The sequence below is a fragment of the Paroedura picta genome, chromosome 12, assembly GCF_049243985.1.
Source record: "Paroedura picta isolate Pp20150507F chromosome 12, Ppicta_v3.0, whole genome shotgun sequence".
Classification (NCBI taxonomy): domain Eukaryota; kingdom Metazoa; phylum Chordata; class Lepidosauria; order Squamata; family Gekkonidae; genus Paroedura; species Paroedura picta.
Window position 1 is genome coordinate 44,860,953 of NC_135380.1, and position 27,240 is coordinate 44,888,192.

Genomic DNA, 27,240 nt, shown 5'->3' on the forward strand with positions numbered 1-27,240 from the left:
AAAACAAAACAGACCCTCGGAAACCTCGACTGGTGCAGACATCATTTTATTGGCCAAGTGGAACTGCTGAACATTCTCATTTGCCAGAAATTCACTCTGGGCTTTGGGCAGGATTGTTCAAGCCGAGTTCCGTCCCGCGAAGGCTGGTCTGAGTTCTCGTTGGTCAAGGCACAGATCCATGAGGAAGACCTCCCTTCCCTCAACTACAGGTAATAACACGGTTTAATATCAGATTCTGTTCCACCAGAGAAAGATGCACGTCTATCTGTTAAGGGAACAAAGGCCAGGTGTCCACAGAAGGATGGGGGGTCACCACCAGATGTGACGATTCATGAGCTTTGTGTAGATCAACCAGCTGGGCAAAGGGATGAAGATCTTCGGCATGCTGGCACAGTCCCCAACCTATGTTTCATGTGTGTGATGAGGCAGCTAGGTCCGTTCTCTACCCACTTGTTCACACATCCTGTTCTGTGGAACTGCCGTGATCTATCAGGAGGTACCACTTGAGTCTGTCGGGCAGCGGGAGAACTTTGACCTTGACATCCACCGGCCAGGGTCGTAGGCTCTGACGGATGTGGACGCGGCAGAGGTGCTTCAGTGTGGGCGGAGAGTGCTCCAGCTGCTTGAGGGAGCAGAAGAGGCTCTTGATCTTCTCCTTGTGGAAGCAGCAGTTGCTCAGGTTGACTTCGAAGTTGTTTGGAAGCTTTATGGCCGGAGAGCTGGCCAACATAAGCTCCAGCGTGGTCTCGGCCTTCTGGAGGAGGTCGATGGAGAAGCTGTCCTCTTTGGATTCGCTGATGTGGGAACCCAGCCTCTCAAAGATGATGTCGAAGCCTGACCAGCACGAGGGACCGTGGAGGGAGCAGTTGTAGGAGGCCCCTGATTCCAGGAGGAACCGTAAGAGCGGGAAATGGAGGCGGAAACTCTTCAGGCAGAGGTGGGTGAGGGACTCGTAGGAAGGGCACTCGCTGGGGTCAGCACCGTGGGCCATCAGCAACCGCGTGACCTGGAAGCAGAAGCGGCTGATCTTCTGGGCTTCCTCTTTGTCCCCTCCCACCATCTCTCCCAGGAGGAAAATGATGAAAGTGAAGACGGTGTCACCATCTTTGGTGGTGGCCTTGACATCTGCTCCTGAGGAAAGGGAGAAGAAAGAGCCTTTTTTAAAAATCTATTACACTAACCTTCTTCTGAGATCCAAGGGAAATCCGTCAACCTTCCCTTCTCTGCTTTGTCCTGACAAGTAGGTGAGACAGGTCTATCAGTGGCTGCTGCCCCTAGTGACCAATAGGAACCTCCGAAGTCAGAGGCAGTCAACTTTGAATCACTGCCAGGAAGCAACAAGGGAAGGCCTCGACCTCTCTGCCCTGTTGTTGGTTGTACAGAGGAACTAGGTAGCCATTGTGTGAGACAGGATGCTGAACGAGATGGACCCTCACTGGTCCAGTCCATTAGGGCTCCTCTGGTATTCTCTGTCCCATTGTTGGCCCTCTTGAGGAACTGGTTGGCTGCTGCATGAGACAGAAGGCTAAGAAGAGCCCTGCTGGATCAGACCAGGGGTCTGTCTAGTTCAGCCTTCTGCACTAAGGTGAGGCCCAAAACAGCCCAGTAACCTTTACATACACATGAAGATTGGAACCACACTCTTACTGGTTCAAGCTGCATTTCACATTTCTGGGATACCATATTATACTTTTTTAGTGCATACCCAGGAAGATCTGGGGGATGGGCTGAACCCCGTTCAGGGTGCTGCAGATAGCCACCGAAAGGCCCATGAACGGAACAATAAGCCCCTGGAACAGACCTCTGTACACAAGAGAGCCAGATCCAGGTGGGACTAAACAGGTACAACCTTAAGAAGAAGAGTTGCTTTCTGTATCCCACTTTTTGCTACCTAAAGGAGTCTCAAAGTGGCTTACAAACACCTTTCCCTTCTCCCCACAACAGACACCCTGTGAGGTGGGAGAGTCTGAGAGAGCTCTAAGATAACTGCTCTGTGAGAACAGGTCTAACAGGACTGTGACTAGCCCAAGGTCACCCAGCTGGCTGCAGTTGGAGGAGGAGTGGGGAATCGAACTGCATTTCTCCAGATTAGAGGCCGCCACTCTTAACCACTACACCAATCTGGTTCTCTGGGGGGAGAAGTATCTTTTGCAATATCATTGGGGGGGGGGGTGACATGATGAAATAGTCCTCCGTAACTCCCCCTCCAAAAAACAGCTGTCCTGCCTACATGACTACCTGACATGCAGGATTTCTACATTCAAGGTGTGGTTTTTGTGGAGGGATATTCAGTCATGACCCTCCACTCCCACCCACGCTAGCCTGTATGTGTGCAGCCCAAATACAAGTTTTTATTATCTCTGTGAGAACTATATCCCTTCAGGTGCTAATGTGATAAGCAGAGCAGAATTTGGGCTCCCTGGGAAAGGAATGGCGGGGAGGGGGGCAGGGGGTGTGCAACCTCACCTCCTTCTAGCAGGAGACGAATATTTTCCGTGTTATGGATCTGAACCCCATCGCTGCTGGCCAGAGCGTGCAGAAGGGCCGTCTTTCCTGGGGGGCGGAGAGACAGAAACGACCCATCACAGACAGACAATGCCGCAGTAAGGGAGACACCGGCAGACATCGTGCCAGGGGGATCCACGGCGCATTCTCCTCTTCACATTAAGCAAGAATGGGGGTGTGTAGCCTGCACACACAACACCGCAGGAGTAGTTGAAGGCAAGTAAGACTGCGTTTGCTGGCTCCCTCCCACAGGGGCAGATTCAACCCAAAATTGGGGGCAGGGGTGAGAGATGAAAGAAGAGAAAGACCAAGGAGGTACAGACCATGTTTGTCAGACGCATTGACATCGGCACCGAGTTCGAGGAGACGCTGCAGACAGGGAAGGCGTTCTGGCTCTTCACTGGCGAGGTCCAGCGGGCTGCTCTCGTGAATCTAATGAGATGGGGGGAGGTATTGAAAGAAGAAAAGGCTTGCTGGCTGGGTGGGGGATCCTTTCATTTTCCCTTCCAAATACATCTTAACCAAGATGTGCTTCATCTCCCCCCTGGTTCTTTGAAAGGTCTTCCAGCCAAAGGATATGCTGGGAAATGTAAACCTCAAATAAAAGCTCTGGGTCTGGAGGACAACACCGTGAATATTGCAAAAAAATTAAAAAGTCAGGAAAGAAATATGTTATAACATAATGAACAGTGAACAACCAACAAAAATATATGCAAGAGACCAATCTATGCACAATTAAGAGTGGTCAAAATTTACAATCCTTTTATGGATAGGCAAATGAAGAGTCTTTTTGCAAATGGATCCCGAGAGAAGTACAGAAACTGATGATTTCTGGTGACGACTGAGGGAGGCAGACCAGCACCGCAAGTAACCTCTTAGTTATTTTATTGTCCTTTTATTGTTTTAACATGTTGCATTTTATTTTATTAACTACTGCGCTCAGTTTTTAAACCAAGCAGCCTCCACAAATTGTGATAAGCTGCAGCAAATTAACAATTGGCAGCTACACCTGCTTATATCGCCTGACCTTGGACTTCTACAGCTTCCTACATACGAACAGTTAAAACAGGAGCTGGGACTAAATTTAGCCAAATTTACTTGGCAGCTCTAGAGAGAACAGTTATAGATTTGGATGTGTAAGAAAAAGAAGTGGGGAAAACACCAGAGGTGAAGCAGCTTAAAATGGGGGTGCATAAACAAGCAAGAGAGGCCGAGTCTGAGGATCATTTTCTCCCTGCCTCTAAACAATCAAAGATGAGAGACTATTTTGTAGCAACAGGCTCCTTACAAATCCTCACCTCCAATCAATTTGCAGCTTTGGCAGATGTTCTCGATGATTCCTCTGGAAACTCTGCTTTGGATATTGCTAGAGGAGATATTAAATGTGGAGGACTTGGACCCCCCTCCAGATGATAGGAGCATGAAGGGGGTTGATGATGCGCCAGCTGACTTGCTCTTACTGACTGCAAAAACAATAGACTATATCTGCAAAGTACTCATTTGTTAGTACTCTTTTGCCCTCAAGCAATTGAGGGCAAAAGAAGAAGGGGACGACAGAGAATGAGGTGGCTGGATGGAGTCACTGAAGCAGTCGGTGCAAACTTAAATGGACTCTGGACACGACTTCGCACCTAACAACAACAAACAAAGTACTATCTTCACTGCATGAGAAAGTGGACAACCTAATTACTAGGGACTTAGCTGGTAAGAGCTCCAAATTAAAAGAGACCACCCTACCTAAAGAGCCTTCACCAGGTACAACTACTGCCCCACAACAAGGTGCTTCTGCTTTAAAAATCACCAATACTCCCTCACGGCTGCATGATAGAGGAAGTGAAGCTACCACCACCTAGTTTTGCAGCCACACTAGGTCAGCTTAACTGTTTGTAGCTTTAAAGGCAACATTCCCTCTTGGCGATCCAAGCTATTTGTTAAAAGACATCTGAGAGCCCTTTTGGGTGATCAAGTGAAACATGCTGAACTAATTGCAGTGGAAACGCTACACAATCCCAATCCCAATCCCAATCATGCACAAAGGGTTTTACTATCCTTCAGCAGCCCCAAAGTACCATCCCTGCTGCTTTGTAACAAACCCCTCCTAAGTGCAAAGGGGGTCTTTCCAGCTCGTGTTTTTAGTAATATCGGAGAACCAGTACCTGAGAACCAGCTTACTGAAAAGCACAGCCAGCACCTTTATCTACCCCGTCTGCCCACCCATCAAATATGGATGTGCCTAACCCTGACTCCAGCATGACTATTATTGCCCCTCACAACAAGGATTCACCAACGGAAACAGCGCCTGAGAGAAATAAACATCTAGGACCACCAACCAGTGCAGTTACGACTCTGGGGGAGGGAAGCTGCCATAAAGGGACAATATCGAAGCAGCACACAGACACAATGGCCCAGGAAAGGGCAATGGCAGTGTTTTCTTTGACCCTAACAAATCTCTTGAGCGGCTAATTGAAACTGATTGACTCTTAAAGCAGTGGTCCCCAACCTTTCCGAGGCTGGGGACCGGCAGGGCATCGGGCCGCGCCCCCGCGGACCGCGCCCCCGCGGGCCACGCCCGCGGATCGGGCCGCACCCGAGCCGCGCCCGCGGGCCGCGCCCACGCCGCGCCCGCGGATCGGGCCGCACCAGAGCCGCGCCCGCGAGCCGCGCCCACGCCGCGCCCGCGGGCCGCGCCCACGCCGCGCCCGCGGGCCGCACCCACGCCGCGCCCGGGCCGCGCCCGCGGATCGGGCCGAGCGGGCGTGGCCCGCACAGGCGCGGCCTGGCCCTGATTCCCTCTTCCCGCCTCCCGCAGTAAGTAGCTTCCCGGGCCGCAAGCTTGCGGCCTGGGAAGTTTTTTACTGCTGGGGGGGGGCGGGGAGAGGGAGCCGCGGCCCGGTGCCATGGCCTTTGCGGCCCGGCACCGGGCCGCGGCCCGCAGGTTGGGGACCACTGTCTTAAAGGACCCCTCTCTCCCTGCAATCAAGATCCTCTCCTGGAATGCTGCTGGTTGGAAAAGTAAGGGGAATGATCCAGATTTCATGTGTTTTATCAAAGGTTTTGATCTGGTTTTATTACAGGAGACATGGTCACATTATGAAATAAGCTTTGAGGGATATGAATCCCATTCTGTATTAGTTTACAAATCCAAATCTAAGGGGCGCTACAGAGCAGGATTAACCCTCTTATGCTCCCAACAGGCAAGCATAGAACTCACTGCTCTATCTGTTTGCAATCCCATTGCTCTGGCCTCCTTCCTAAAATTTTCCAACATAGCTTTAATAGTAATTAATGCTTATTTCCCTCCTTGCCTGGACCAGCAAAACTTGCACTTCCACTGGAGCCGCTTCACAATATTTGTTGAGGAGCTTGAAGCAAAATTCCCCTTGACTGAAATGCTGCTTGCAGGAGATTTCAACGCAAAGATAGGCAAAGATGGCTCTGCACTCTCAAGGGCACTGGGCTTGGACCCAGATGAACCCCTACCCAATTCTCTTTCTGATGCAAGGCATCCCAAAGAATCTCATATAAATAATGCCGGAATTTCACTAGCCAAATTTTGCATACGTTTCGACAGAGTGATACTAAATGGCTCGTTCCCCCAAGATCATCCTGGGGAATTCACATTTGCCTCTGGGAGAGGTAGCAGTGTGATTGACTATATATTGTTTCCCCCTGCTTTGAAAGGCCAATTAGAGGTATTTCGTATTGGAGACCGCACTGATAGCGATCACCTCCTACTGATATTGACCATCAAGGCGACCTCTCCCCTAAGGTCATCTCCACCAATTATGGGCTCTGAAAATGTCCAAGGTACCCTATGTAAGATCCCGTGGTCACAAAGCACTGCTGGAAAGATCAAACATCTATTTACTGCCAGTTCTCTAATAGCATTTAACTCCATCCCCAGCATCAATGATAATCCTTCTGAGGTTATAAAAAATTACAATAATATAATCACTTGCATTCATCGGCTATCGAGCCACCAATCAAACTCACAGAAAACAACCCAAAGAAGAACTCTAAATCCCTGGTTTGATTCGCTGGCAGGGGGCTCCTGGGAATTGTAGTCCATGGACATCTGGAGGGCCGCAGTTTGACTACCCCTGAACTAAAGCCTAGAAAAGCACCAGGACCGGATGCGATCCCTCCTGAGCTGCTTAAAACCTTCCCAGACTGGTGGGCTCCTCTTTTGGTGCTCTCTTTACTGTAATAAACAAACCAGGCTTAATGCCTGACTCATGGACAAATGCAATCCTTGTTCCAGTATTTAAAAACGGTGACCGCTCGCTCCCAATCAATTATAGAACCATCAGCCTTCTCTCTATTGTTAGGAATCATAGAATCATAGAGTTGGAAGGGGCCATACAGGCCATCTAGTCCAACCCCCTGCTCAACGCAGGATTAGCCCTAAGCATCCTAAAGCAATATGCCAGGAAGCTATATGCCAGACTCCTATCAAATAAACTCACCTTGTGGTTGACTGAGAAAACGATTTTAGGCCCTGAGCAGGTTGGATTCTGTCAAGGGAAATCCTCCCTTGATCATTGCACCATCCTTGCCCACCTTGTCAACAAATATAGTAAGAAAGAGAGTCCAAAGCTCTTTGCAGCTTTTCTGGACCTTAAGGGGGCCTTTGATTCTATCCCTAGAGATCTTCTCTGGGATAAGCTGTTAAAGATGGAGATAGATAAAAGGCTCCTACATCTTATAAGGAAACTATTCTTCTACCTGTTGCCAAGTCAAACTCACCCCCCTTGGGAGTCTTACACCTAAAATACCAATCAACAAAGCGGTAAAACAAGGGTGCATTTTGCCCCCCCTCCTATTTAACCTTTTTATGAATGACCTTGCTCCATCCCTATCCCCCAATTCTGGCCATAGCCCAAAAATTGGTTCCCTTCACATCCCACTGCTTTTATACGCAGATGATGCGGTAGTGCTGCCCCATTCACAAATTGGCTTAAAACGCTTACTGGTTCAATTCCTGGACTTCTGTGAAGTACACAAACTTGCTCTGAACTTTGAGAAGTCAAAAACTGTGGGTTTTGGAAAGCCATGGAAGCCTCCTTAATGGAATGTAAGAGGTAACAACACTGAACAAATTAAAAGCTTCAAATTCTTGGGAATATTTTTTCACCATAATGCAAATTGGGCTATACAGAGGAAATATGCAATCACATCTGCAAAAACTAGTGCCCTGGCAATTACACATTTCTTCTATACCAGTGGTAACCAGTACGTGCCAGCAGCCCTCAAAGTATTCAATGGGAAACTAAGTGCCCAACTGTTCTATGGCATCCCTATTTGGATCAACGCTTTTAACCAAATGGTCAAAAGTCTCCAATCTGTCTTCCTTTGTAAAATCCTTGGGACCCCGAACTGTGTCTCTTACGCAGTCCTATGTCTAGAAACCAGCCAAAGACTATTGGAAACCAGAGCATGGTTGTTAACAATCAAGTTCTGGCTTCGCATTCATTTTAGATCTGACCCCAATAGTCTAATTTCCCTTATGCTATCTGAACATGAGTCATCTACTTGGTTAAGACACATTGAGGGAAAATTAAATCTATAGGAATCTCTTTAGACTCCTTGTATCTGATATCTGAAAAGACTGCATTTGATTCAATTAAACGTAGACTGTTAGACATAGAACTGCAGGAACTTAGCAGTAAAGCTAGAAATGTTTGCTTTCCATTGAGCTTGGGGATCTCACCACGCTCTCCACCCCTAGCTGCGTATTTCTACCATCTAATCATCCCACAACAGCGTAGAGCATTCATGTTAGCTAGAACTAATGCTCTGCCTTCTGCTGTGCCGTATGGGAGATTTCAACAGATCCCGCATTCAACTAGGCTGTGCCCATGTGGACAATGCTGTATAGAAGCAATTACACACGTTTTCTTCAACTGTCAATTTTATTCCTCGATCCGAGCTAAATTTCTTAACTCACTGCTATGTAAAAGAAAACTGCATTCGGATGAACGTAAGATTCAGACATCCCAGAACCCTGATATAACTGAACCAGTGGCAAAGTTTTTACATCTTGCCATGAGAAATCGTGAATGTATTATGTCTTACTCTAAAGCATGATCTTTGCCTATGTTTTCTCTAGCAGTGGATCGTTTTGCACTTTTCCTCTTTATATCGCACTTTTATATGCTATTAAAGGCTTGCTGTAAAAGTACAGAAACTCTAATCCGTGTATGCTAGGTGAATTCGGGATAACACGTTTCAATCCTATTTCTTCTGGCGTACAATACATGCACAAAATATTTTCCTCCAAAGTTCCAGAGCCAACACAGCTCCGTTGGGGATACTCCCTACTTGAGATGCTGGGGCAAACCCTCGGGCCAAGCATCTCCTGCTGATGTGCTGCGGACTGTAAACCAAAAGCCAACTTAAAGCACCAAGAGGGTTAACAACATTGTTTTAGCCATTCTTTTCATTGTACATGGATTGCTCTATTGCATTTCAGTGTACTTTTATATCATACGACGATGATCATGGTTGGCGGTTTGATGTTCATTTAGGGTTGCCAGCTCTGGGTTAGGAAATACCTGGGGACATCGGGGGTGGAGCTGGGAGTGGATGGGATTTGGGACAAGGAGGGACCTCAAGGATATATAATGCAGCCTTTTTCTCCAGGGGAACGGACTGCTGTCACCTGGAGATGACCTGTAATTCCTGGAGGTCCCTGGGTCCTACCTGGAGGCTGGCATCCCTATGAGCATTATCTGTATACTAGGGGCAAAGCCCGTTGCATTCAGGGATACATGGGTGCTAAATTAGGGGGGTGGGGTGGAAGAACTCTGCAGACAGCCTCCCCCTCCCTCCAGGACCTGGAAAGGCTGCAGGCAGCTGTTAGGGGACTTACTGGCAGGGGCAGCTCTCACTCAGCAGGGATCTGCGGCCTCCGAGCCTCAGAGGGAAGTGGAAGGAGGAGGGGGTGGTCAGGGGAGGGGGATGGAAGGCGACTGGCTGGCAGCTGGACAGACAGGCAAGCCAGTTGGGACAAGAGGCACTCAGGGGTGGGACAGCTGCCCTGAGTGGGTGTTAAGTGCTGTCACTTAGCTATGAGACATGCTCCTCCTCCAAGGCCTTACCATAATAATATATAATAAATATATTATGTGAAACAGATTCATATATTTCTTTTCTGACTTTTAATTTTTTTGCAATATTCATATCGTCCTTTGGACACAGAGCTTTATTTGAAGTTTTTTTTCTACCATGACTCCATCCTATTTAAGTCAGTGGCAAATTCACACCTACATGTACTGAGAGACCTATCCTCCTTGTAACAAATAACATAAAAGGGAAACAAAAACCCAATATGGATAGCTGGTGAGAACCAGAAAGGCTGGGGATAAAACTCTATATAGAAAAATATAAATAAATAAAGCTTTATGTGTGCCCAACAGATAATATTTTCTGGTTTTTAAGCATTTTGAGCTCTAATAATAATGGTTTACATTCTAATATATACGGTTTTATCTCTAACCTTCGTGGTAATCCCTTTTCATGCTGTTTACTTCTGTGGCCATCACTACCTCCTCTGGCAGCAACATCCAACTATGAATATTGTGCCAACTATGAAAGTAGAAAACTAGGCTGTGCTCTAGACCAGTGGTCCCCAACCTTTCTGAGGTTGGGGACCGGCAGGGCATTGGGCCGCGCCCCCGCATAGGGCCGCGCCCGCGAGCCGCGCCCGCACATCGGGCCGTGCCCGCACGGGCGCAGCCCGGCCCCGATTCCCTCTCCCCGCCCTGCCGCAGTAAGAAGCTTCCCAGGCCGCAAGCTTGCAGCCTGGGAAGTTTTTTACTGCGGGGGGGGGGGCGGGGAGAGGGAGCCGCGGCCCGGCGCCATGGCCTTTGCGTCCCGCCACCGGGCCGCGGCCCGCAGGTTGGGGACCACTGCTCTAGACAAACTAAGTTCTTTACCTCCTCAGGTGGAAAAAAAAGACATCTTCATCACAGACCCACAGCTTGTAACTGTGGCCCTCCAGATGTCCACGGATTACAATTCCCATGAGCCTCTGCCAGCAGGAGCTCGTGGGAATTGTAGTCCGTGGACATCTGGAGGGCCACAGTTTGCCCATTCTTGCCCTATACTATTCCTGTCTGTAGGGCCTTTAACCCCAGCCCAACGTCCCTTTCCCTCGCAGAAGGACTGCACACATTCCCAGGGGAGATTTATTCCTTGGGAGGTTTCTGCAAGCGCAGCCAACTGCTAGCCTTGGGATGTGACCAGTTTGCAATACAGGAACATACATAAGCCCCCCAGCCTTCCTTCTTCCTTCCCACCCCCCTTGAGCGGTAGGGTGGGGGGGTTCTCACTTTTCGCCATATTTTTATATCATGTTATGACTGTGATTGGAATTATTTGTGTTCTTTTTAACTGGGATTTTAATTGTTTTTATGGACGTATGTAACTCGCCACGAGCCAGCTTCGGGAGTGGTGGGGAATAAATATAAAAATACAGATAAAGATAAAAATTAAAATATTCCTACGCTGTATTGTGCTCATGTCCCATGAATGTTCACACAGGGATAAGACGCTTATTATGGGGGCAGAATGCCTGGGACCATAGCTTTGTGAAGCCGGAAAGCAAAACACCTTCATTTCCTTACAGGAGACAAGAGCCAGAGTCCAGGAGCACTTTAAAGACTAGCAGAATTTGTGGCAGGAGAGGCACTTTCGTGAGTCAGACAAGCCCGGCTACCCACCTTCATTGACTTCCCCACAATGGACACCCAGCAGCAATTGCATCCTTTCCCTCTCCTCCAGTTTATCCTCAGAGAAACACTGCAAGGTAGGCTACACTGAGAATTTGCAACCAGACATAGTCATCCAGCAAGTTTCCGGGGCGGAGCGGAATTCAAACCCAGGTCTCCCAGATATCACCTGGACACTCTGACCGCTACACTACAGGGCTTCTCCTATGCAACACTTCTTCCCCCAACACAAAGATTGGGACTGGAAAGGCAGCTCCAGGGCTGCCCCACTGGCATGGTTCCTATTACTGTTGAGATCATAGTCCTAATCTGTCAGCAACCAGGGCTGCTAACAACCCTCTCGAAAGCCGGGTCTTAAATTCATCAGCCCGTTTATGGCTTCTTGTCTAATCAATGATGTCAATGTTGATCTTTTGCTCCCTAAGACTTGGGGAGTTTTTATAATGTGCACCACAGCATGCTCTCCCGCGCCCTGGACCCTGATGAATGGCGCGTGGCTCCCGATGCGCCCATTCCTCTCTGTGCAGATGAACACTCAATATGAAGTCAACAACATCTTGGGAAAGCTCCAGTACCCGGCATCCTCTTTTCCCCAGTGGCCAACCAGGTATCCCCAGGTGGGCCACAACAGAGGCACATAGCCAAAGCCTCTCAACAACTGACACAGTGTATACCACTCCTGAACATGGAGGTTCCATTTAGCCATCAGAATTAATAGACTCAGAGAGGCCAGGTGGCCCAACTGTGGCTCTCCAGAGTTCCACGGACTACAATTCAAGGTGCTGGCAGGGGCCCATGGGAATTGTTGGCCATGGGCATCTGGAAAGCCCCGGTTGGCCACCCCTGGGACTCCAGGAGTTACAGCATGAGACTAGGCTTTGGGGACCTGGTTCAAGTCCCCACTCTGCCATCAAAGCTTGCTGGGTGACTTTGGGCCAAACATGCCCTCTTAGCCTGACCTACCTCACAGGGTTGTTGTGAAGAAAAAACTGAGGCAAGGAGAATGATGTAAGCTGCATTGGGGACAAAGTTGAGATATAAATAATGTAAATCAAATTAAGCGAGCTCCTGTTGAATCTTACTCTCCATGAAGCTGCACGTTTTAAAGTCGTCCGAGGAAATGTCCTTTGCGTATTGCGGCAGTAAGTTCCACAAGTGAATTAGGCAGTGAGCAAACAAGCGATTCCTTTTGTCTGCCATGTATCCACCCCACCCTTAAGCTTCTGAATTGTGTGTGTGTGTGGGGGGGGTGATTACAGGACTGTTTCCCAGATTCCAGATATCACAGATACACACCTGTGCATTGGGACACTGGCTGGAGGCTATTTGTGACCCCCTCCCCACCGGCAAGCAAAGTCACAATGCTCCCTACCCTGTCCCTCCGATTAATGTCTGCTCCTCTTTGCACTAGGAGCTCCACCATGTCCGGCTGGTTCCGGAGCACTGCGATATGCAGGGCCGTGTAATACGTTACTGGATCTGGAAATAAAAGGAAGACAGAGAGAGAAAGCATTAAAAGTCTATTTTAGACACTCCAGCCAGATCCTTAATGCCAGGCCTCTCCCTGGGCAGGACGCTTAGAGCTGGCACCAGAGAGAAATTGGCCTCTCAAAATGGTGGATCTAACAGTACAAAGATATTCACTCTGATCAAATCCAGCAAGGGAGCATCTTTCCAAAGAAACAAAGTTTCTGCACCATCATCTTTTAGGAGTCACCGCCGACTTTGTTGGCTGCCTGAGGCTGCTTATGGGAACGGGAGCGGGAGAAGCTTATGCGATTCTAAGTCAAAAGGCTCGACCATCCGAGAGGCTGCTATGGGGCATCCCGTTGCAGAAATGGAGCCTGCTCTGGGAGGAAATGATCCGGTCAGGCGAGGGAGGGGCTTCTGAAACTGCATGAATGGGTGGCTTTGGAGCACAGTTATTTTAGCATAGGTATGTTTATTATTTAGTTATTTCAAACATTTTTTCTCCCGCATTTATTACTACTACTACTACTACTACTACTACTACTACTACTACTACTACTACTACTATCACTATTATTATTAGACTTATTGCCCGCCACTCTCATATCTGACTCATGGTGGGTTACCGTTTGTCCAAAATTAAAGGCCCATTTAAAACCGCACCAGACATACACAACACAACAGACTCCAACAATTTAAACCAAGTGGACTTCTAAGCCCTCTGAAAAACTAATGTAGGAGCAGGAGGCAGATCTCCAAGTACGTGCATGCTCTTAACACGGGGGGGGGGGGGGGCAGCCTGGCAACTCTTCCTTGCTACGCTGGCCTCAACCATAGACCTGACATAAGAGCTCTGTTTTGCAGGCCCTGGGGAATGTCGAAAGCTCCCACAGGGCCCGAAGCTCCTCCAGGAGCTCATTCCCCCAGGTAGGGGCCAGGACCAAAAGGCCCTGGCCCTTCCCACCCAGTTAGGGGCTTCCAGGTGGCAAACCATTAAAAAGACAACAATATCAGTTTTTTCAAAAACTCAATGCACCCATATTCACAGTGAGTGTGTCTCATGGGTTAAGTGCCACTCAGCGTTTAACACCCAAGGACCTTACCTTCAGGTGACCTTACCCAGGGGTTTAGCAATGAGCATAGGAGACAAGATGGAAATGTGCAGAACACAGAGGCCAAGGGGCTATGCAGCAGGTTCCCAGCACCACCACCGAAGACCAGATGGGGCCAAAGTAGCCGCAAGACAGTTCTTCCCAGTCCCAGCCTCAGTTGGGAATGATACCACAGCTGATAGCACTGAGGCATTGAGGCATTGACATCTCCCATCATCCACCAGAGCAACCTGTTTCTTTCAGGGTGTTTTCTGTTCTGCACATGCTTTGATCCTGCTAGTGATGGATTTGATATCACATCACTGTGTGTCTAGCATTAAAAACTGCAGTTTAACTCTGCCGGGAAGTACATTGGAAATAAATTGATGTAATATTGGATCAGCCACTGGAGGGAGCAAAATGTGTGCGGAGAAGACACAAGCGAGGAAAAGCAGAATGTGGAAAAAGCCTAAATCCTCCCACTTTATACATTTTTTGTTCCTGTATGACTTTAAATACATGCAACAGGGCTCCTACAGGGCTCTACCATTGATCTCAGGAATAGCGTGGGGATCAGTGGAGAACCTGGCCATCCAGTTGCTGTATCGACCGGCTAATTCACCGCCAACTGCCCTGTCAAGCCTCCTAGAGGTCTGGGCATTACAGTATCCAAGATTTATCATCTTGGGGGACGTCCATGCCGATTCACCGTCCTTTGGCCCTGACCCCAATGTGGTGGAATGAGCTCCCGGATGTGTTGAGGGCCCTGATGGAACTTTCTCAGTTCTGCAAGGCCTGTAAAACGGAGCTCTTCCGCCAGGGCTCTGGTTGAGGCCAGGGCAGTTAAGATCTGAGCCCCTCTCGGTGCCAGCCAGGTCATCGGACTACCCCTGAGGCATTAGTCAAGAAGCCTGTAGAGCTCGGGGGAGGGAGTCTATTTTAGTGCCACCAGGGGAAGGTTTTTATGTTGTTTGATGATTGTTTTATGGGGATTTCATTGTGGGGTATGGATGGAGGTTGCCCACCATGAGCCACTGTGTGGGAGTGGAGGGCTACAAATAAAAAATAAATATGGAGGATCATATTAGCCAGTGAGTTTAGATTTCTGTCTATCATGACAACTTGTGAACAGACTACCTTGGCGGGGGGGGGGGGGGCTCTCTTCTAATTACTATTAAATAGGTGCCACAGTACATGAGATCCAATCAGGGCATTTATTTATTTATTTCCCACTTTTCTCCTTCATCGGGGTCCAAAGTGGCTTAGCACACCATTCTCCTGCTCCCCTATTTCTCCACAACAACCTGGCTGGCCAGGCTGTGACTGCCCCAAGGTCACCCAGCGAACTTCAGTGGCAGAAGTGGGGATTCAAACTCAGGTCTCCCAGGGTCCTAATCCACCACTTGTCTTCCCGGACTTTCGTAACACTTCTGTGTAGTGCAGGGAGACCGAAAACTAGGAGGGAGCCAGCCGAGGTTGGAATCATAGAAGGGGACAGTGTTAACTGCCCTTTACATTCACCGTGACCCCAACCCTGAGTCGCTTTCTTCAGTGCCTGACTTGGGAGGGAAAGAGAAAGAAACCCCCACGCTGCCCTCCACAGATCTCCCAGCATCCTCTCCAGCAGCCCCACACTGAGTGTCTGAGTGGTGTCTTTAGTGTGTGGGGGCTTAGTGAGGCCAGTGAAAAGACTGCCGAGCCCTTACCGCTAGGCAACTCTCCCCTGCAACAGGGAAACCAGCAGTCGAGGAAGGACTCTGCCCAGCTCCTCCCCATCTGGCAGTCCAGGGCCCTCACGCGCGCCATACGGGTGGCCGCGTCCGGGAGCGGCCATGTTGCTACGGAGACCGTCTATAGGGAACTCCGGCATGAGGTCACAAAACTCCGGAGCACCAACTGAGGCAAAAAGCACGCTCTCTTTAAAGAGAAAGGGCGAGGGGAGGGTGGCAAAAATCACAGACACTGCCACACAGGTGCTGCACACCAAGGGAAGTCTGACTTGAGGGAGGAAAGAAACCAGGCCTACCACATTCACATACTGGAGGGCCAGCATGGTGCAGCCTTTCTCAAGTTTTTCCCATTGAGAAACCTCTGAAACATTCTTTAGCCTTTGAGTGGCAGGAGGCTGCAAGATACGGTTGGGAAGCAGAGCTGTGGACATGCCCACCTATGGTCATATCAGACGATAAATGTCCATGTTAAGAAATCCCAGGGTTCCGCGAGACCCTGGTTGAGAAAGGGGGAAATCCAGTTTTGCATCCCCACGCATATCATGGAAGCTTGCTGGGAGCTCTTAGGCCAGTCACACCCTCTCAGCCTCAAACGGGGAGAGGAGAATGAGGCAAGCCATGCTGGGTCCCCACTCGTGGGGGGGGGGGTGAGAGGCCAGATAGAAATAAAGTAACCAGATAAATACTTCTAGTATTCCAGTGGTCACACTTTAAGATTTGGGGTGCGGACAATGAAACGGGGGGTGGATTGGGGCTCCCCAAGCATGGCCCAACATGGCAACCACAACACACCGACTCTCACAGCAGCACACCAGTCCGAAAGGAATGGGGGAAATCATCCACATTCAGAAAAAAAAGTCTTTTTTTCAAGCAAGTCATCAATATTTGCTCCCAATCCCAGAATGAGTGTTTCTCCTCCCCCCTCCCCCCCATGCTATGTTACGTGGCCCTAAAGCAGGGATCCCCAAGGGAGTGCCCACAGGGGCCATGGCGCTCACTGACAACTTTCCTGGTGCCCACCAAATGTTTCCAGAAAGTGGGTGGGGCTCTCTGACGGGTTAGCCGGTCATCCTAAAAGGGCATTGTCTCAGGGACCACTATCAGCACAGAGCTTGTTGTGTTCCCTTTCACTCGACTTTTCTAGCATTTTTTTTTAATTATCCCTCCTCTCTCCTGCATTTGGGTTTCCTCCGTGGATGGGGCTGCGCCTCTTCTTGTGGTGAACAGAAGCCATTTTGTGGTTCGGTTCACCACCTTGTATCAGAATATCTAAAGCAGGGGTAGTCAAACTGCGGCCCTCCAGATGTCCATGGACCACAATTCCCAGAAGCCCCTGCCAGCGAATGCTGGCAGGGGCTTCTGGGAATCGTGGTCCATGGACATCTGGAGGGCCGCAGTTTGACTACCCCTGATCTAAAGGAATCGAACAGGTTGGGAAGCCCTGCCCTAAAGCTTTTAGTCATTGTTTAGGATCCAAAACTGCAAGTCCAGCACATGTGTAGCAGCCTTATTCAGAATCAGACTCCAAGCCCATCACAGTCCGCTCAGTGTGGGTCTTCGTTTACTCCAGGAAAAGCAAACCTTCTTTAGAAACGTTTCTTTATTAGAGCAGAGCAAGATATTACATGTAAGGCATAGTTAGAACTAACTTACAGAACACTAGCACACAGGGGCCAAGGGAGGTGCCCCCCTTCCTGGCAACCTAAAGTAGGTACCACATCAAGGAAGTCACAACATCTTGATAACAACTATGGGTGCAAAAGTGATGGGAAGGGCAGAAAACCAAACAGCCGAGGGGAGGGAGGGGAGGAAGGTGAGGAATCTTAGGGCATCTGGAGACTTCAAAGGGATTTCGTCCTTGGGTGTCAGCTACACTCAGGCATGGCAAAGCATTAAATCAGGAGAGTTGTTTCTTATATGCCGCTTTTCTGTACCCAAAGGAGTCTCTACTCAAAGTGGCTTACATTCGCATTCCCTTTCCTCTCCCCACAAGACCCCCTGTGAGGAAGGTGAGGCTGAGAGAGCCCTGAGATTACTGAAGGAGAAGAAGAGTTGGTTCTTATATGCCGCTTTTCTCTATCCGAAGGGGTCTCAAAGCAGCTTACAGTCACCTTCCTTTTCCTCTCCCCACAACAGACACCCTGTGAGGGAGGTGAAGCTGAGAAACCCCTGAGATTAGTGAAGAAAAAGAGTTGGTTCTTATATGCTGCTTTCCTCTCCCCGAAGGAGTCTCAATGCAGCTTCCATCCACCTTCCCTTTCCTCTCCCCACAACAGACACCCTGTGAGGGAGGGGAGGCCGAGAGAGCCCTGATATTACTGCTCAGTCAGAATAACTTTATCAGTGCCGTGGCGAGCCCAAGGTCACCCAGCTGGCTGCATGTGGAAGAGTGTGGAATCAAACCCGGCTCGCCAGATTAGAAGTCCGCCCTCCTAACCACTACACCCAGCTGACTCGCTCAGAACAAGACTACAACTTACTGTATCATGGCAGGAATACATGGGGGCTTCTGACACTCAGACTGACAACCCATCATCTCCTGCCTGCCGGGGATTGAACTGGGGACCTTCTGTACGCAGGGCAGGTGCTATTCCGCTGAGCCGCAGTCCCTCTCCTCCTACCTTCAAAGACAATGTCTGCCCCGTTGCGCAAGAGGGTTTCGGCAGCGTGAGTCAGCCCGAGCTCAGCTACTTTCAGCAGAGCGTAGCTCACTCCTTCCTGGTAGAACAGCGAATGGGCCTCTCTCTCCAGAAGCTCTTGGAGGACCAGCAGCCGGCCTTCATCTTCAGCCACATCGCTGGGACTGGGGAAAGACAAAAGGACCACAGGAGGTCAAGGTGGCCACGGCGCTGGAGGAATTGCAGGACCCAAACGGCATGGCTAAATGATACCCCCCCCCCGATCTTTTCATCTCCAAACCACTCACATCTCTCACCTTTGTTGCAAGCATCCCCGTCAAACACACACGAATGTTGTCAGCCAGGCACACTGGCATCTGTGCACACAAGCATGGGGAGAAATAATCCACTAGGGAGGCAGGGTTGCCATTTGTCCCTCTGGCACGACCCATGTCCCATCAGCATCCAGTGGGCCGTGGGTGGGAGATGCGTCACACAAAGCTGCAACTTCACTTCCAGCTTGGACTTGGATACGGCATCACCACGTTGCAGCAATGCTCTAGGAATTTCCCCAAATCTCTATGGTTTTTACCATAGAGATCAGTAGGAATTCTGGAGTGTTGGAGCAATCAAGATCCTAACCGGAAAAGTTGATGTGACGGCTTGCAGTGCCATTTTGAAGCCCTGCCCCCTCCGGAGTGGTGCTGGCTCTTTTGTTCAGAGAATGTCTCTCAGCAGAATTTCTCTTTCCTATAAATAACACTTCCCACTCTTCCTTAGCATCACTTCCTGTTGGAGTTGACCGGAACTTTAGTTTTAACTTGAAGATGGAGAGAACTACGACTTCCACCAAGCAAAGCCATCTGCACATGCACCAGGTCACTAGCCTATATGGAGATGAATGGCATCATATGCCAGGTTGCGTCTTGCCCTGGGGTGAGCGCATGCCCTTTCCCATTGTCACTGTGGCCTGGGTCCAGAAGACCAGCTCTCCAGCGCCATGAATGCCCATCAACCTTTCAAGCCCATTACCTCTCGAGGGTCTCTTGCCGTTCAGGATCCTGCAGCCCCAGGCAGCCCAAGATCTCGTCCACGAAGGGCTGGTACTCAAAGATGATCCTCCGGAAGCCGTGCAGGAAGGGCATTGTCCCCGCCTGGCCAAAGGTCATCCAGAAACCACTCCTGGTCTCTCAGCAAAGCAGACGGTTCCCTTCTGGGCTTCCCTAAAATCGAAACAATTGTCTCTAAACAAAGGTGTTGAAGTAGCACCTGCCTATTCAAAATATGAACGTGTCAGAGTGCATCAGACATCCACGCAAGGTGCGAAGAAGCTAAGACCAGGCAGGGATGTCTTGCAGGAGCACTCCTGGCCCTTGACCAGAAACGTCCTGCTCCGGACCAGCTCGAACGCATGCAAGGAACGGAGCTGGTGGACTCCCCACTGACTGAGACCACTTAATCCCAGTTTAGAGGCATCCGGATGACAGGGCAGGACACAGCTGGATCAGGTCAGGACGCTTCCAAGCCAGCTCCTTCAGAGGAGCACCACGGCCGGCTGGTCCCGCCTGCCCCTTTTCAGGAAGGCCACCTGCTCCTATGTGCAGGACTACGTAGTTCAGAGCCCCACAACCACCAGCCAGCAGCTTTCGATCTCAGCTCCCGAGAGGCCTGCTGCAAAAGCAAACCCCACACGGCTCTAAGGAACATTTCTACGTTGCACTGCAAAGAACTGCAGACCAAAGGAAAATGCCCTGCATGGCTGCCCTGACCCCACAGGGCCTTCGTTTTATCGTGAAGGGAGCACTTGCAGGGTGAACAGTGAGTGCTTCATACAAAATACATTTTAAATAAAGTTACTTTTATTGACCCTATTTACAGCCTGCTTTTCTTTACCAGACTACGCCGAGGAAGTCAGTACAACAAACAGGGACATACGATTCCCCATGATGTTCTGATGGATAAGTTGAAGGACTGCAATCTGGATTTTCAGATAGTCAGGTGGATAGGGAATTGGTTAGAGAACCGCACTCAAAGAGTTGTTGTCAATGGTGTTTCATCAGACTGGAGAGAGGTGAGTAGCGGGGTACCTCAGGGTTCGGTGCTCGGCCCGGTACTTTTTAACATATTTATTCATGATCTAGATGAGGGGGTAGAGGGACTACTCATCAAGTTTGCAGATGACACCAAATTGGGAGGACTGGCAAATACTCCGGAAGATAGAAACAGAGTTCAACGAGATCTGAACACAATGGAAAAATGGGCAAATGAGAACAAGATGCAATTTAATAAAGATAAGTGTAAAGTTCTGTATCTGGGTCAGAAAAATGAAAAGCATGCCTACTGGATGGGGGATACGCTTCTAGGTAGCACTGTGTGTGAACGAGACCTTGGGGTACTTGTGGATTGTAAACTAAACATGAGCAGGCAGTGTGATGCAGCGGTAAAAAAGGCAAATGCCATTTTGGGCTTTATCAACAGAGGCATCACATCAAAATCACAAGATGTCATAGTCCCATTGTATACGGCACTGGTCAGACCACACCTGGAGTACTGTGTGCAGTTCTGGAGGCCTCACTTCAAGAAGGACGTAGATAAAATTGAAAGGGTACAAAGGAGAGCGACGAAGATGATCTGGGGCCAAGGGACCAAGCCCTATGAAGATAGGTTGAGGGACTTTGGAATGTTCAGCCTGGAGAAAAGGAGGTTGAGAGGGGACATGATAGCCCTCTTTAAGTATTTGAAAGGTTGTCACTTGGAGGAGGGCAGGATGCTGTTTCTGCTGGCTGCAGAGGAAAGAACACGCAGTAATGGGTTTAAACTTCAAGTACAACGATATAGGCTAGATATCAGGAAAAAGTTTTTCTCAGTCAGAGTCGTTCAGCAGTGGAATAGGCTGCCTAAGGAGGTGGTGAGCGCCCCCTCACTGGAAGTCTTCAAGCAAAGGTTGGATACACACTTTTCTTGGATGCTTTAGGATGCTTAGGGCTAATCCTGCGTTGAGCAGGGGGTTGGACTAGATGGCCTGTATGGCCCCTTCCAACTCTATGATTCTATGATTCTATGATAAAGAATCCAACAGGGTCGCAACAGTAGAAGTCTGGAACCAACCACAAGACACCCCAAAAAGGAGAATTAAAGCAAGCATAGGTACTAATAGGACAAATGGAACAATGCAAAATTCCACCCTGGGTTCCTCCCTCCAGCGAGCTACGTATCTGCAGCAGCATAAACAGGGCACAGTTATCCAAGTAACTTTGCAACCCATTTTGTGCAGAAAAAGGCCCTCCTGAATTATTTTGATTCAGCTGCAGCACAAAGCCTGAGTCCAGGGGCACCTTGGAGACGGACAAGGTTTAACTCTGGATATAAACTTTCATGTGCAGGCACTCCAAGTTACCCATCCATATCTATAGGTACAAAGTGAACAGTAATTTAGCACAATGTAGTTTCTCGTTTCATGGAAACGACCCTGAGCCTTCAGGGAGGGTCGTATATAAATACAATAATTAATTAACAGATGCAACAACCAAACAGGAATAACAAGCTTAGTTTATATGGTCTCTATTTGTTTGGGTTTAATTCTGGGGGGAAGAGCCAGCTTGGTTAGGAGCTGCAACTTTTAACCTGATGAATTGGGTTTGATTCCCCACTACCTGCAGCCAGCTGGGTGATCTTGGGCTAGACACAGTTCTCCCAAAACTCTCTCAGCCTCACCTACCTCACAGGGTTGCAATCGCCTTCCCTTCTTCTCCCAACAACAGACAACCTGTGAAGTAGGTGGGGCTGAGAGAGCCCTGAGAGAACTGTGACTAGCCCAAGGTCACCCAGTTGGCTGCAGGTAGAGAAGGGTGGGGAATCAAATACAGTTCTCCAGATTGAAGGCTGCCACTCATAACCATGAAACCACGCTGGCTGTTTGCTCTGTTGCATTTCTATCCTTCCCAAGGATCTCTGATTTAGAGAAGTTCTCCACTCTTCCATTTTATCCCACAACAAATCTGCAAGGTAGGTTAGCCAGAGCAAGGATAGCCTAAGATCACCCAATGAACTTCATGTCCCAGTGGGGATTTGAACCCAGGTCTTATGGTTGCGGCCCTGCCCACTACGCGCCAATGCCTCTCCTGCCCTGAAGCAGCCGGGCAAAGCTTCCGTTTGCTGGAATAATTTGACCTGATGCCTATTTAGCACAAATGCCTTTTTGAAAGGTGATTTTCAATTTTTAATATTACCTTGCTTTATTTCTTCTTTAATTTTATTTATTTGGTTTTTTTAAACAGGAGCCTGCCTCTGTTGTCTCAAGATCAAAGGCAAGGAAGAGGACGTCCAGTGAACCGTTTGCTACAGAAATGTTAGTTTGCGTCATTAAACATCATAATTGTGCCCTCCCCCCCCCCCCCCCCCCCGAGGAAAGTCAATGGCCTGGTTCCACAGCAACCGTTAATTCTGTTTCTGTAATTAGCATACTTTCAAACAAGCTGCTGATTCAAGCATCTCTGTTTTGCTGTTCTAATCAAGTGAATGTTTTGAAAATGCAGGGCCCGTAATTAGCTGGTCAATGGACCTGTTTTTTTGCCCTGCCAAAACCATCAACCCCTGAGAAAAGCAGAAACAGAGTCTCCCCCCGACCCATCATCCCTGAAGCACAACAACAGTCTGGCCTCTCCATCCTCCCCTGGCCTGGCCGTCCCTGGTGCCAACTGGCTCAAGGCCATCAGCTGCCTCTGCATTGTGTGGGGCGGAATGGCTCCATTTATTCCCATCAGAACCACCCGGCAGAATCAGACAAATTCCACTTCTTATTCCCCACCGTGGCTACCCAGATGTCCCCCAAAGGCCCTGTTGCAGGGACCCAGAGGTCAAAGTCTCCCCCTGTCACTATTCAGAGGGACCCCCCTTCAGCCCACGGAGGTTTCCTTTAGCCCTCCTAGCTGCCTGCGTTCCATGAATCAAGTGAACAAGGGGCTCTGCATCTTGAGGCAGTGAGTTCCACAAGTTACTCTGTGCAAAGAAGTACGTCCTTTCATCTGTTCTAAGGCCACTGGCCATCAGCTTCATAGGGTGTCTCTGATTTCTACTATATTGGCAGAGGGAGAAAAGGTTCTCTGTGCTCTTTTCTAATCCAATGCAAATCTATGGCACCTTCAACCAGTTAGCTTTCCCTCTGAACCTCAAGCACCGGGCCAGCCAGTCCAAGCCCCCTAGCAAACTTCAGGCAAACACGGTGCAAACAAAAAGCCCCATCAGCCGTGGGCTCCAGGCCGTCCTGTTCTCTTTCCCCTTGCCTAATTCTTTCCCCGGCTGAGGCAGCGTTGCCGGAGCTAACAGGATGCTGCAGCGAGAAGGCTGCTGTCTGAAGAGTGCAATTGTGCACAGGAGGCGAAGTCCTGGGCATGGGGGCCCCTGGCCCAACAGGCCGAGAAAGAACCTGCACACTCACCTGGGCCCAGAAGCAAACAGGTAAGCAGCAGAGATACAGAAGCCCACAGGTTGGGCGCTCTGCAGGGCTAGTCAGGGGGGGGGGGCATGGTTTGTACCAACTGAAGCATCACGATGTTCTTCAAGGGCAGCCCCACGCACAGCATGTTGCAGTAGTCCAGCCTGGATGCGGGCATTCCCAGAGCCCGACTGACAGCATCTATCTGCTGACCGGCAGGGGTGAGGCCACTAAACGGGTGAAGCAGCAGGCCCTCGTCTTGGGGGGCGGAGTCTTCGGGTACCCAGGGGCTGCGGCAGGCTCTCTTGGGGGCCCTGGAAGGGATTTCCCTATGGGTGGATGTCAAACATTTATTGGGTGAGATGTCCATATAAGGTCATGTCGACCCCCAAATGGCAATGATGGGCCTGCAGGGGGGGGGGCGAGTGGGCGCGTCCGGAGCTCTGCCTCCTGGGGCTGCAGAATCAATGGCAAAAAGGCCAGGAGGCTGGACTGCAGCCCCCGTGATCACCCCCCCCCCCCACCTCCAAAAAATGCATCTTTCCCGTCCGGTTCAATCGCGGCTTTTTCTGTTCTTCCATCGTCCGCATCCAACTCCATCCATCCCCCCCGGAAGGGGCATCCTGTCCCCCCCCTTTTGCAAAAAGCACCTATGGGATCCTGCGGGGCCGCCGTTTGCCTGGGCTGAGCCAGCGCCGCCCCCGGGAGAGACCCGCCGAGGCCTACCTGGCAAGGTTGTTGGGCGGGCGGGCGGCCGAGCGCTCCCGCCGAGCCAAGCAGCCTCCTTCCGCGCCGGGGCTTGCGGGCATCCGCAGCGGGCGCTGCCCTGAATCCAGAGACGCGCAAGCGAGCGGGAAGCGGAAGCGCAGCGCTGCAGGGCGGCCGCCACGTCCCATGCGAGGGGGGGGGAGGGGGGTTCCCTCCTTCCCCGCCAGGGCCCTCTGCAGGCCGGAGGAATCCGGCGACGGCGGCGGCGGGGAGCGCTTCCACCCGTCCGCCGCCAGGGGGAGAGCTACCCGCATTGACCGCGGTCATCTAGTCCACCCCCTGCGCAAGGCACGGTCAGCCTCAAGCCTCCGTCCAGCCCCTTTTGCTGCCTCTCCCCCCACCGCTATCTAGTTGCGCCCATTCTCCATGCAGTGGAGGTCCCTTTCTGCCAGCAGGAGCCGCGCCCTGCCCTCCTGCAAGGGACAGCCTTTGCAGGACTTCAAGGGAGCCCTCTCGACCCCTCTCCGCCTCCCCTTCTCCAGGCTGACCCTTCCCAGGTCCCCCGGGCCCCGGGTCATCCTGGCCGCTCTCCTCTGCACCCCTTCCGTTTTGTCCATGTTCAGAACTGTGCACAGGACTGCAGGGCTGTAAGATACCTGTAAGATAAAGCACTTTGAATGCACTTTAGAAGTAGCTTGTCCTGTCCCACGCAGGAAAATCCAGCTGCAAAAGCACACTGAAAGTGCATTACCCAGTGTGTGCAGAATGGGCCCGGAGGGGGGGGGGGGGGGTCTGACTGCATTCAGCAGGACTGCACTTTGGATGTGACGCCTCCACTGATACAGGCCAAGACTCCATGGGAGGCAGAGGTCTGTGCTGGTTTTTGTCTGTTTCAGATTTAAATGTGTACGGGTTTTCAATCCGATTCCCACGAGCCACCCCGAGACCTATGGAGAGGGGTGGCAGACAAGTTAAAACAGAAAAAAACAGATAAATCAACGTCGGTTAGGATTCTCAAGTGAGTATTCATTCATTCATTCATTGATTCATTCATTTATATTTCTATACCGCCCGTTTCTTTGCAGCTCTGGGCAGTTTACATTGAACATTATATAACTTACATGGAACAATATATAGACTAACATCAACAACTTTCAAATAAGGCATCAAAAGATTACAAAACCACATTTATAATATAAAAATAACAATTAACAGTAACATTGGGGGGTTGGTTCTTTCAGTCATGGAGGGCCCAGTCTGAGGGCTCAGCAGACATTCCAAGTCGATCGGCCTCAAGCAAATGCCTGGTGGAAGAGCTCCCTCTTGCAGGCCCTGCAGAACTGTGGAAGTTTGGGTAGGGCTCTGATTTCCTCAGGGAGCTCGTTCCAGGTGGGGGCCAGGACTGAGAAGGCTCTGGCCCTTGTTGAGGTCCGACGTGCTCCTCTGGGGCCAGGGACCCGCAGCCAGTTGGAGGTGGCGGAGCGTAAGACTATTTTGGGAGTATAGGCAGGGAGGCGGCCTCTCAAATACACTGGGCCCAGACCGCGTATGGCCTTAAAGGTGATGACCAGAACCTTAAGCTTGATCCGGAACTCAACTGGGATCCAGCCAAGTTGTTGGAGTACTGGCCGGATGTGGGATCTCCATGATGTTTTAGTGAGAATCCTGACCACAGCGTTCTGCACCAATTGTAGTTTCCAGATCAAGGATAAGGGTAGACCTGCGTAGAGCGAGTTACAGAAGTCCAGCCTAGAGGTGACCGTCACGTGGATCACTGTGGCTAGGTGCTCTGGGTCCAGGTAGGGCGCTAGTAGCTTGGCTTGGCGGCGGTGGAATGCCAGCCGTGCTACCTTTGTGACCTGGGCCTCTATTGTAAGGGAATGAGTAGGCTGGAGCATCAAGTATTTGCCAAGAGAATCTCGCAGGGGCAAAATCAAATATTCAAAAATATTTCCCCAAAAGGCTGGGATAGAGCTTGGCTTGTTGTTCTAGTGAGGTTCTTGAACCGGCCTTCATTCTACTTCAGTCGAATCGAAGTATAACGAATCTTCATTATACTACACGTTTGTGGGTTTTTTTCATGATGCTGTTTACTAATTTACGGCTAACAGACCCGCTCCTTATATATATAGTCCGTTGATTTCCGCTTCATTGTCTGAAAACATTTGCATGGCACGAAAGCTCACCCCTTGAAGAATAATTAGTTGGCCTCCACTGAGCCTCTGGAGTCAAACTTTATTCTGCTACTTTGGATCAACACTGCTGCCCATCTGAATCAAAGGTGGTACTTAGTGTATTCGCCCTTTCCAATGCTGGGGGGGGGGAGAATGTTTATTAGGGTTACCCGGTGTCTTCTTTTTAGAGTACATATCCTCTTTTTTCCTGTATACCCTCTTGGGGGCTCTTTCTACAAAATAGATGAAAATGTCCTTTTTCTATTGGAAGGTAAGGAATATTCCTTGTTAGCAACAATTATCACAGCTTCAATAGGAGGGGAGTTTAACATGAGATTTGTCAGAGTGACCACTCATCAGCGGGGACAGGTGACCTCTTTTTCACTTCCCAAAACATGGTCACCCTAGTTGGATTGTTCCTTGAGCACTAGCAAAATCACCACTGTGTGAGCCAGGGAGATGGTTTAGCATCAGGTTCCACATAAATGAGCAGTGTGCTGTGGGTAAAACATGGCTGCCTTCTGGCCATGCTGAACCACCGAGATGGACAGTGATGCTTGGATCCTTCACTGGCATTTGCTGAAAGTGTCAACCTTTGACACAAGCCCTCTTGAAGGTAGAGAAGGCTCCATGAGGTCAGAACAAGCAGGGTATAAAAGCTGACCCCATCAGCTGACCCCATCTTCATCAGCTGACCCCAGACAGACCAGCTTGTGGGCATGGCTGAGTATACAGAGTACACAGAATCATCCATTTAGGGGTGCCTCTCCACCATGGT

The 27,240-nt window shown here is 50.0% G+C and overlaps 1 protein-coding gene across 3 annotated transcripts in view; it reads right to left on the minus strand.

Annotated features, from left to right (window-relative positions):
• Nucleotides 1-30: 30 nt before the first annotated feature.
• ASB6 (ankyrin repeat and SOCS box containing 6) overlaps nt 31-27,240 on the minus strand; it is a 40,184-nt gene continuing 12,974 nt past the window's right edge. Inside the window, exons 1-7 of one of the 3 annotated variants that reach the window (XM_077306830.1) lie at nt 24,307-24,469; nt 19,179-19,369; nt 18,150-18,331; nt 12,610-12,716; nt 2,829-2,937; nt 2,467-2,553; nt 31-1,131 (exon numbers count right to left, since the gene is read on the minus strand). In XM_077306830.1, coding sequence (XP_077162945.1) covers nt 455-1,131; nt 2,467-2,553; nt 2,829-2,937; nt 12,610-12,716; nt 18,150-18,331; nt 19,179-19,315 — 1,299 coding nt within the window. In that variant the 5' untranslated portion in view covers nt 19,316-19,369; nt 24,307-24,469 and the 3' untranslated portion in view covers nt 31-454. Of the gene's footprint in view, nt 1,132-2,466; nt 2,554-2,828; nt 2,938-12,609; nt 12,717-15,504; nt 15,660-18,149; nt 18,332-19,178; nt 19,370-24,306; nt 24,470-27,240 lie in introns of those variants that run through there. The other 2 variants (XM_077306831.1, XM_077306832.1) reach the window with 2 other exon arrangements.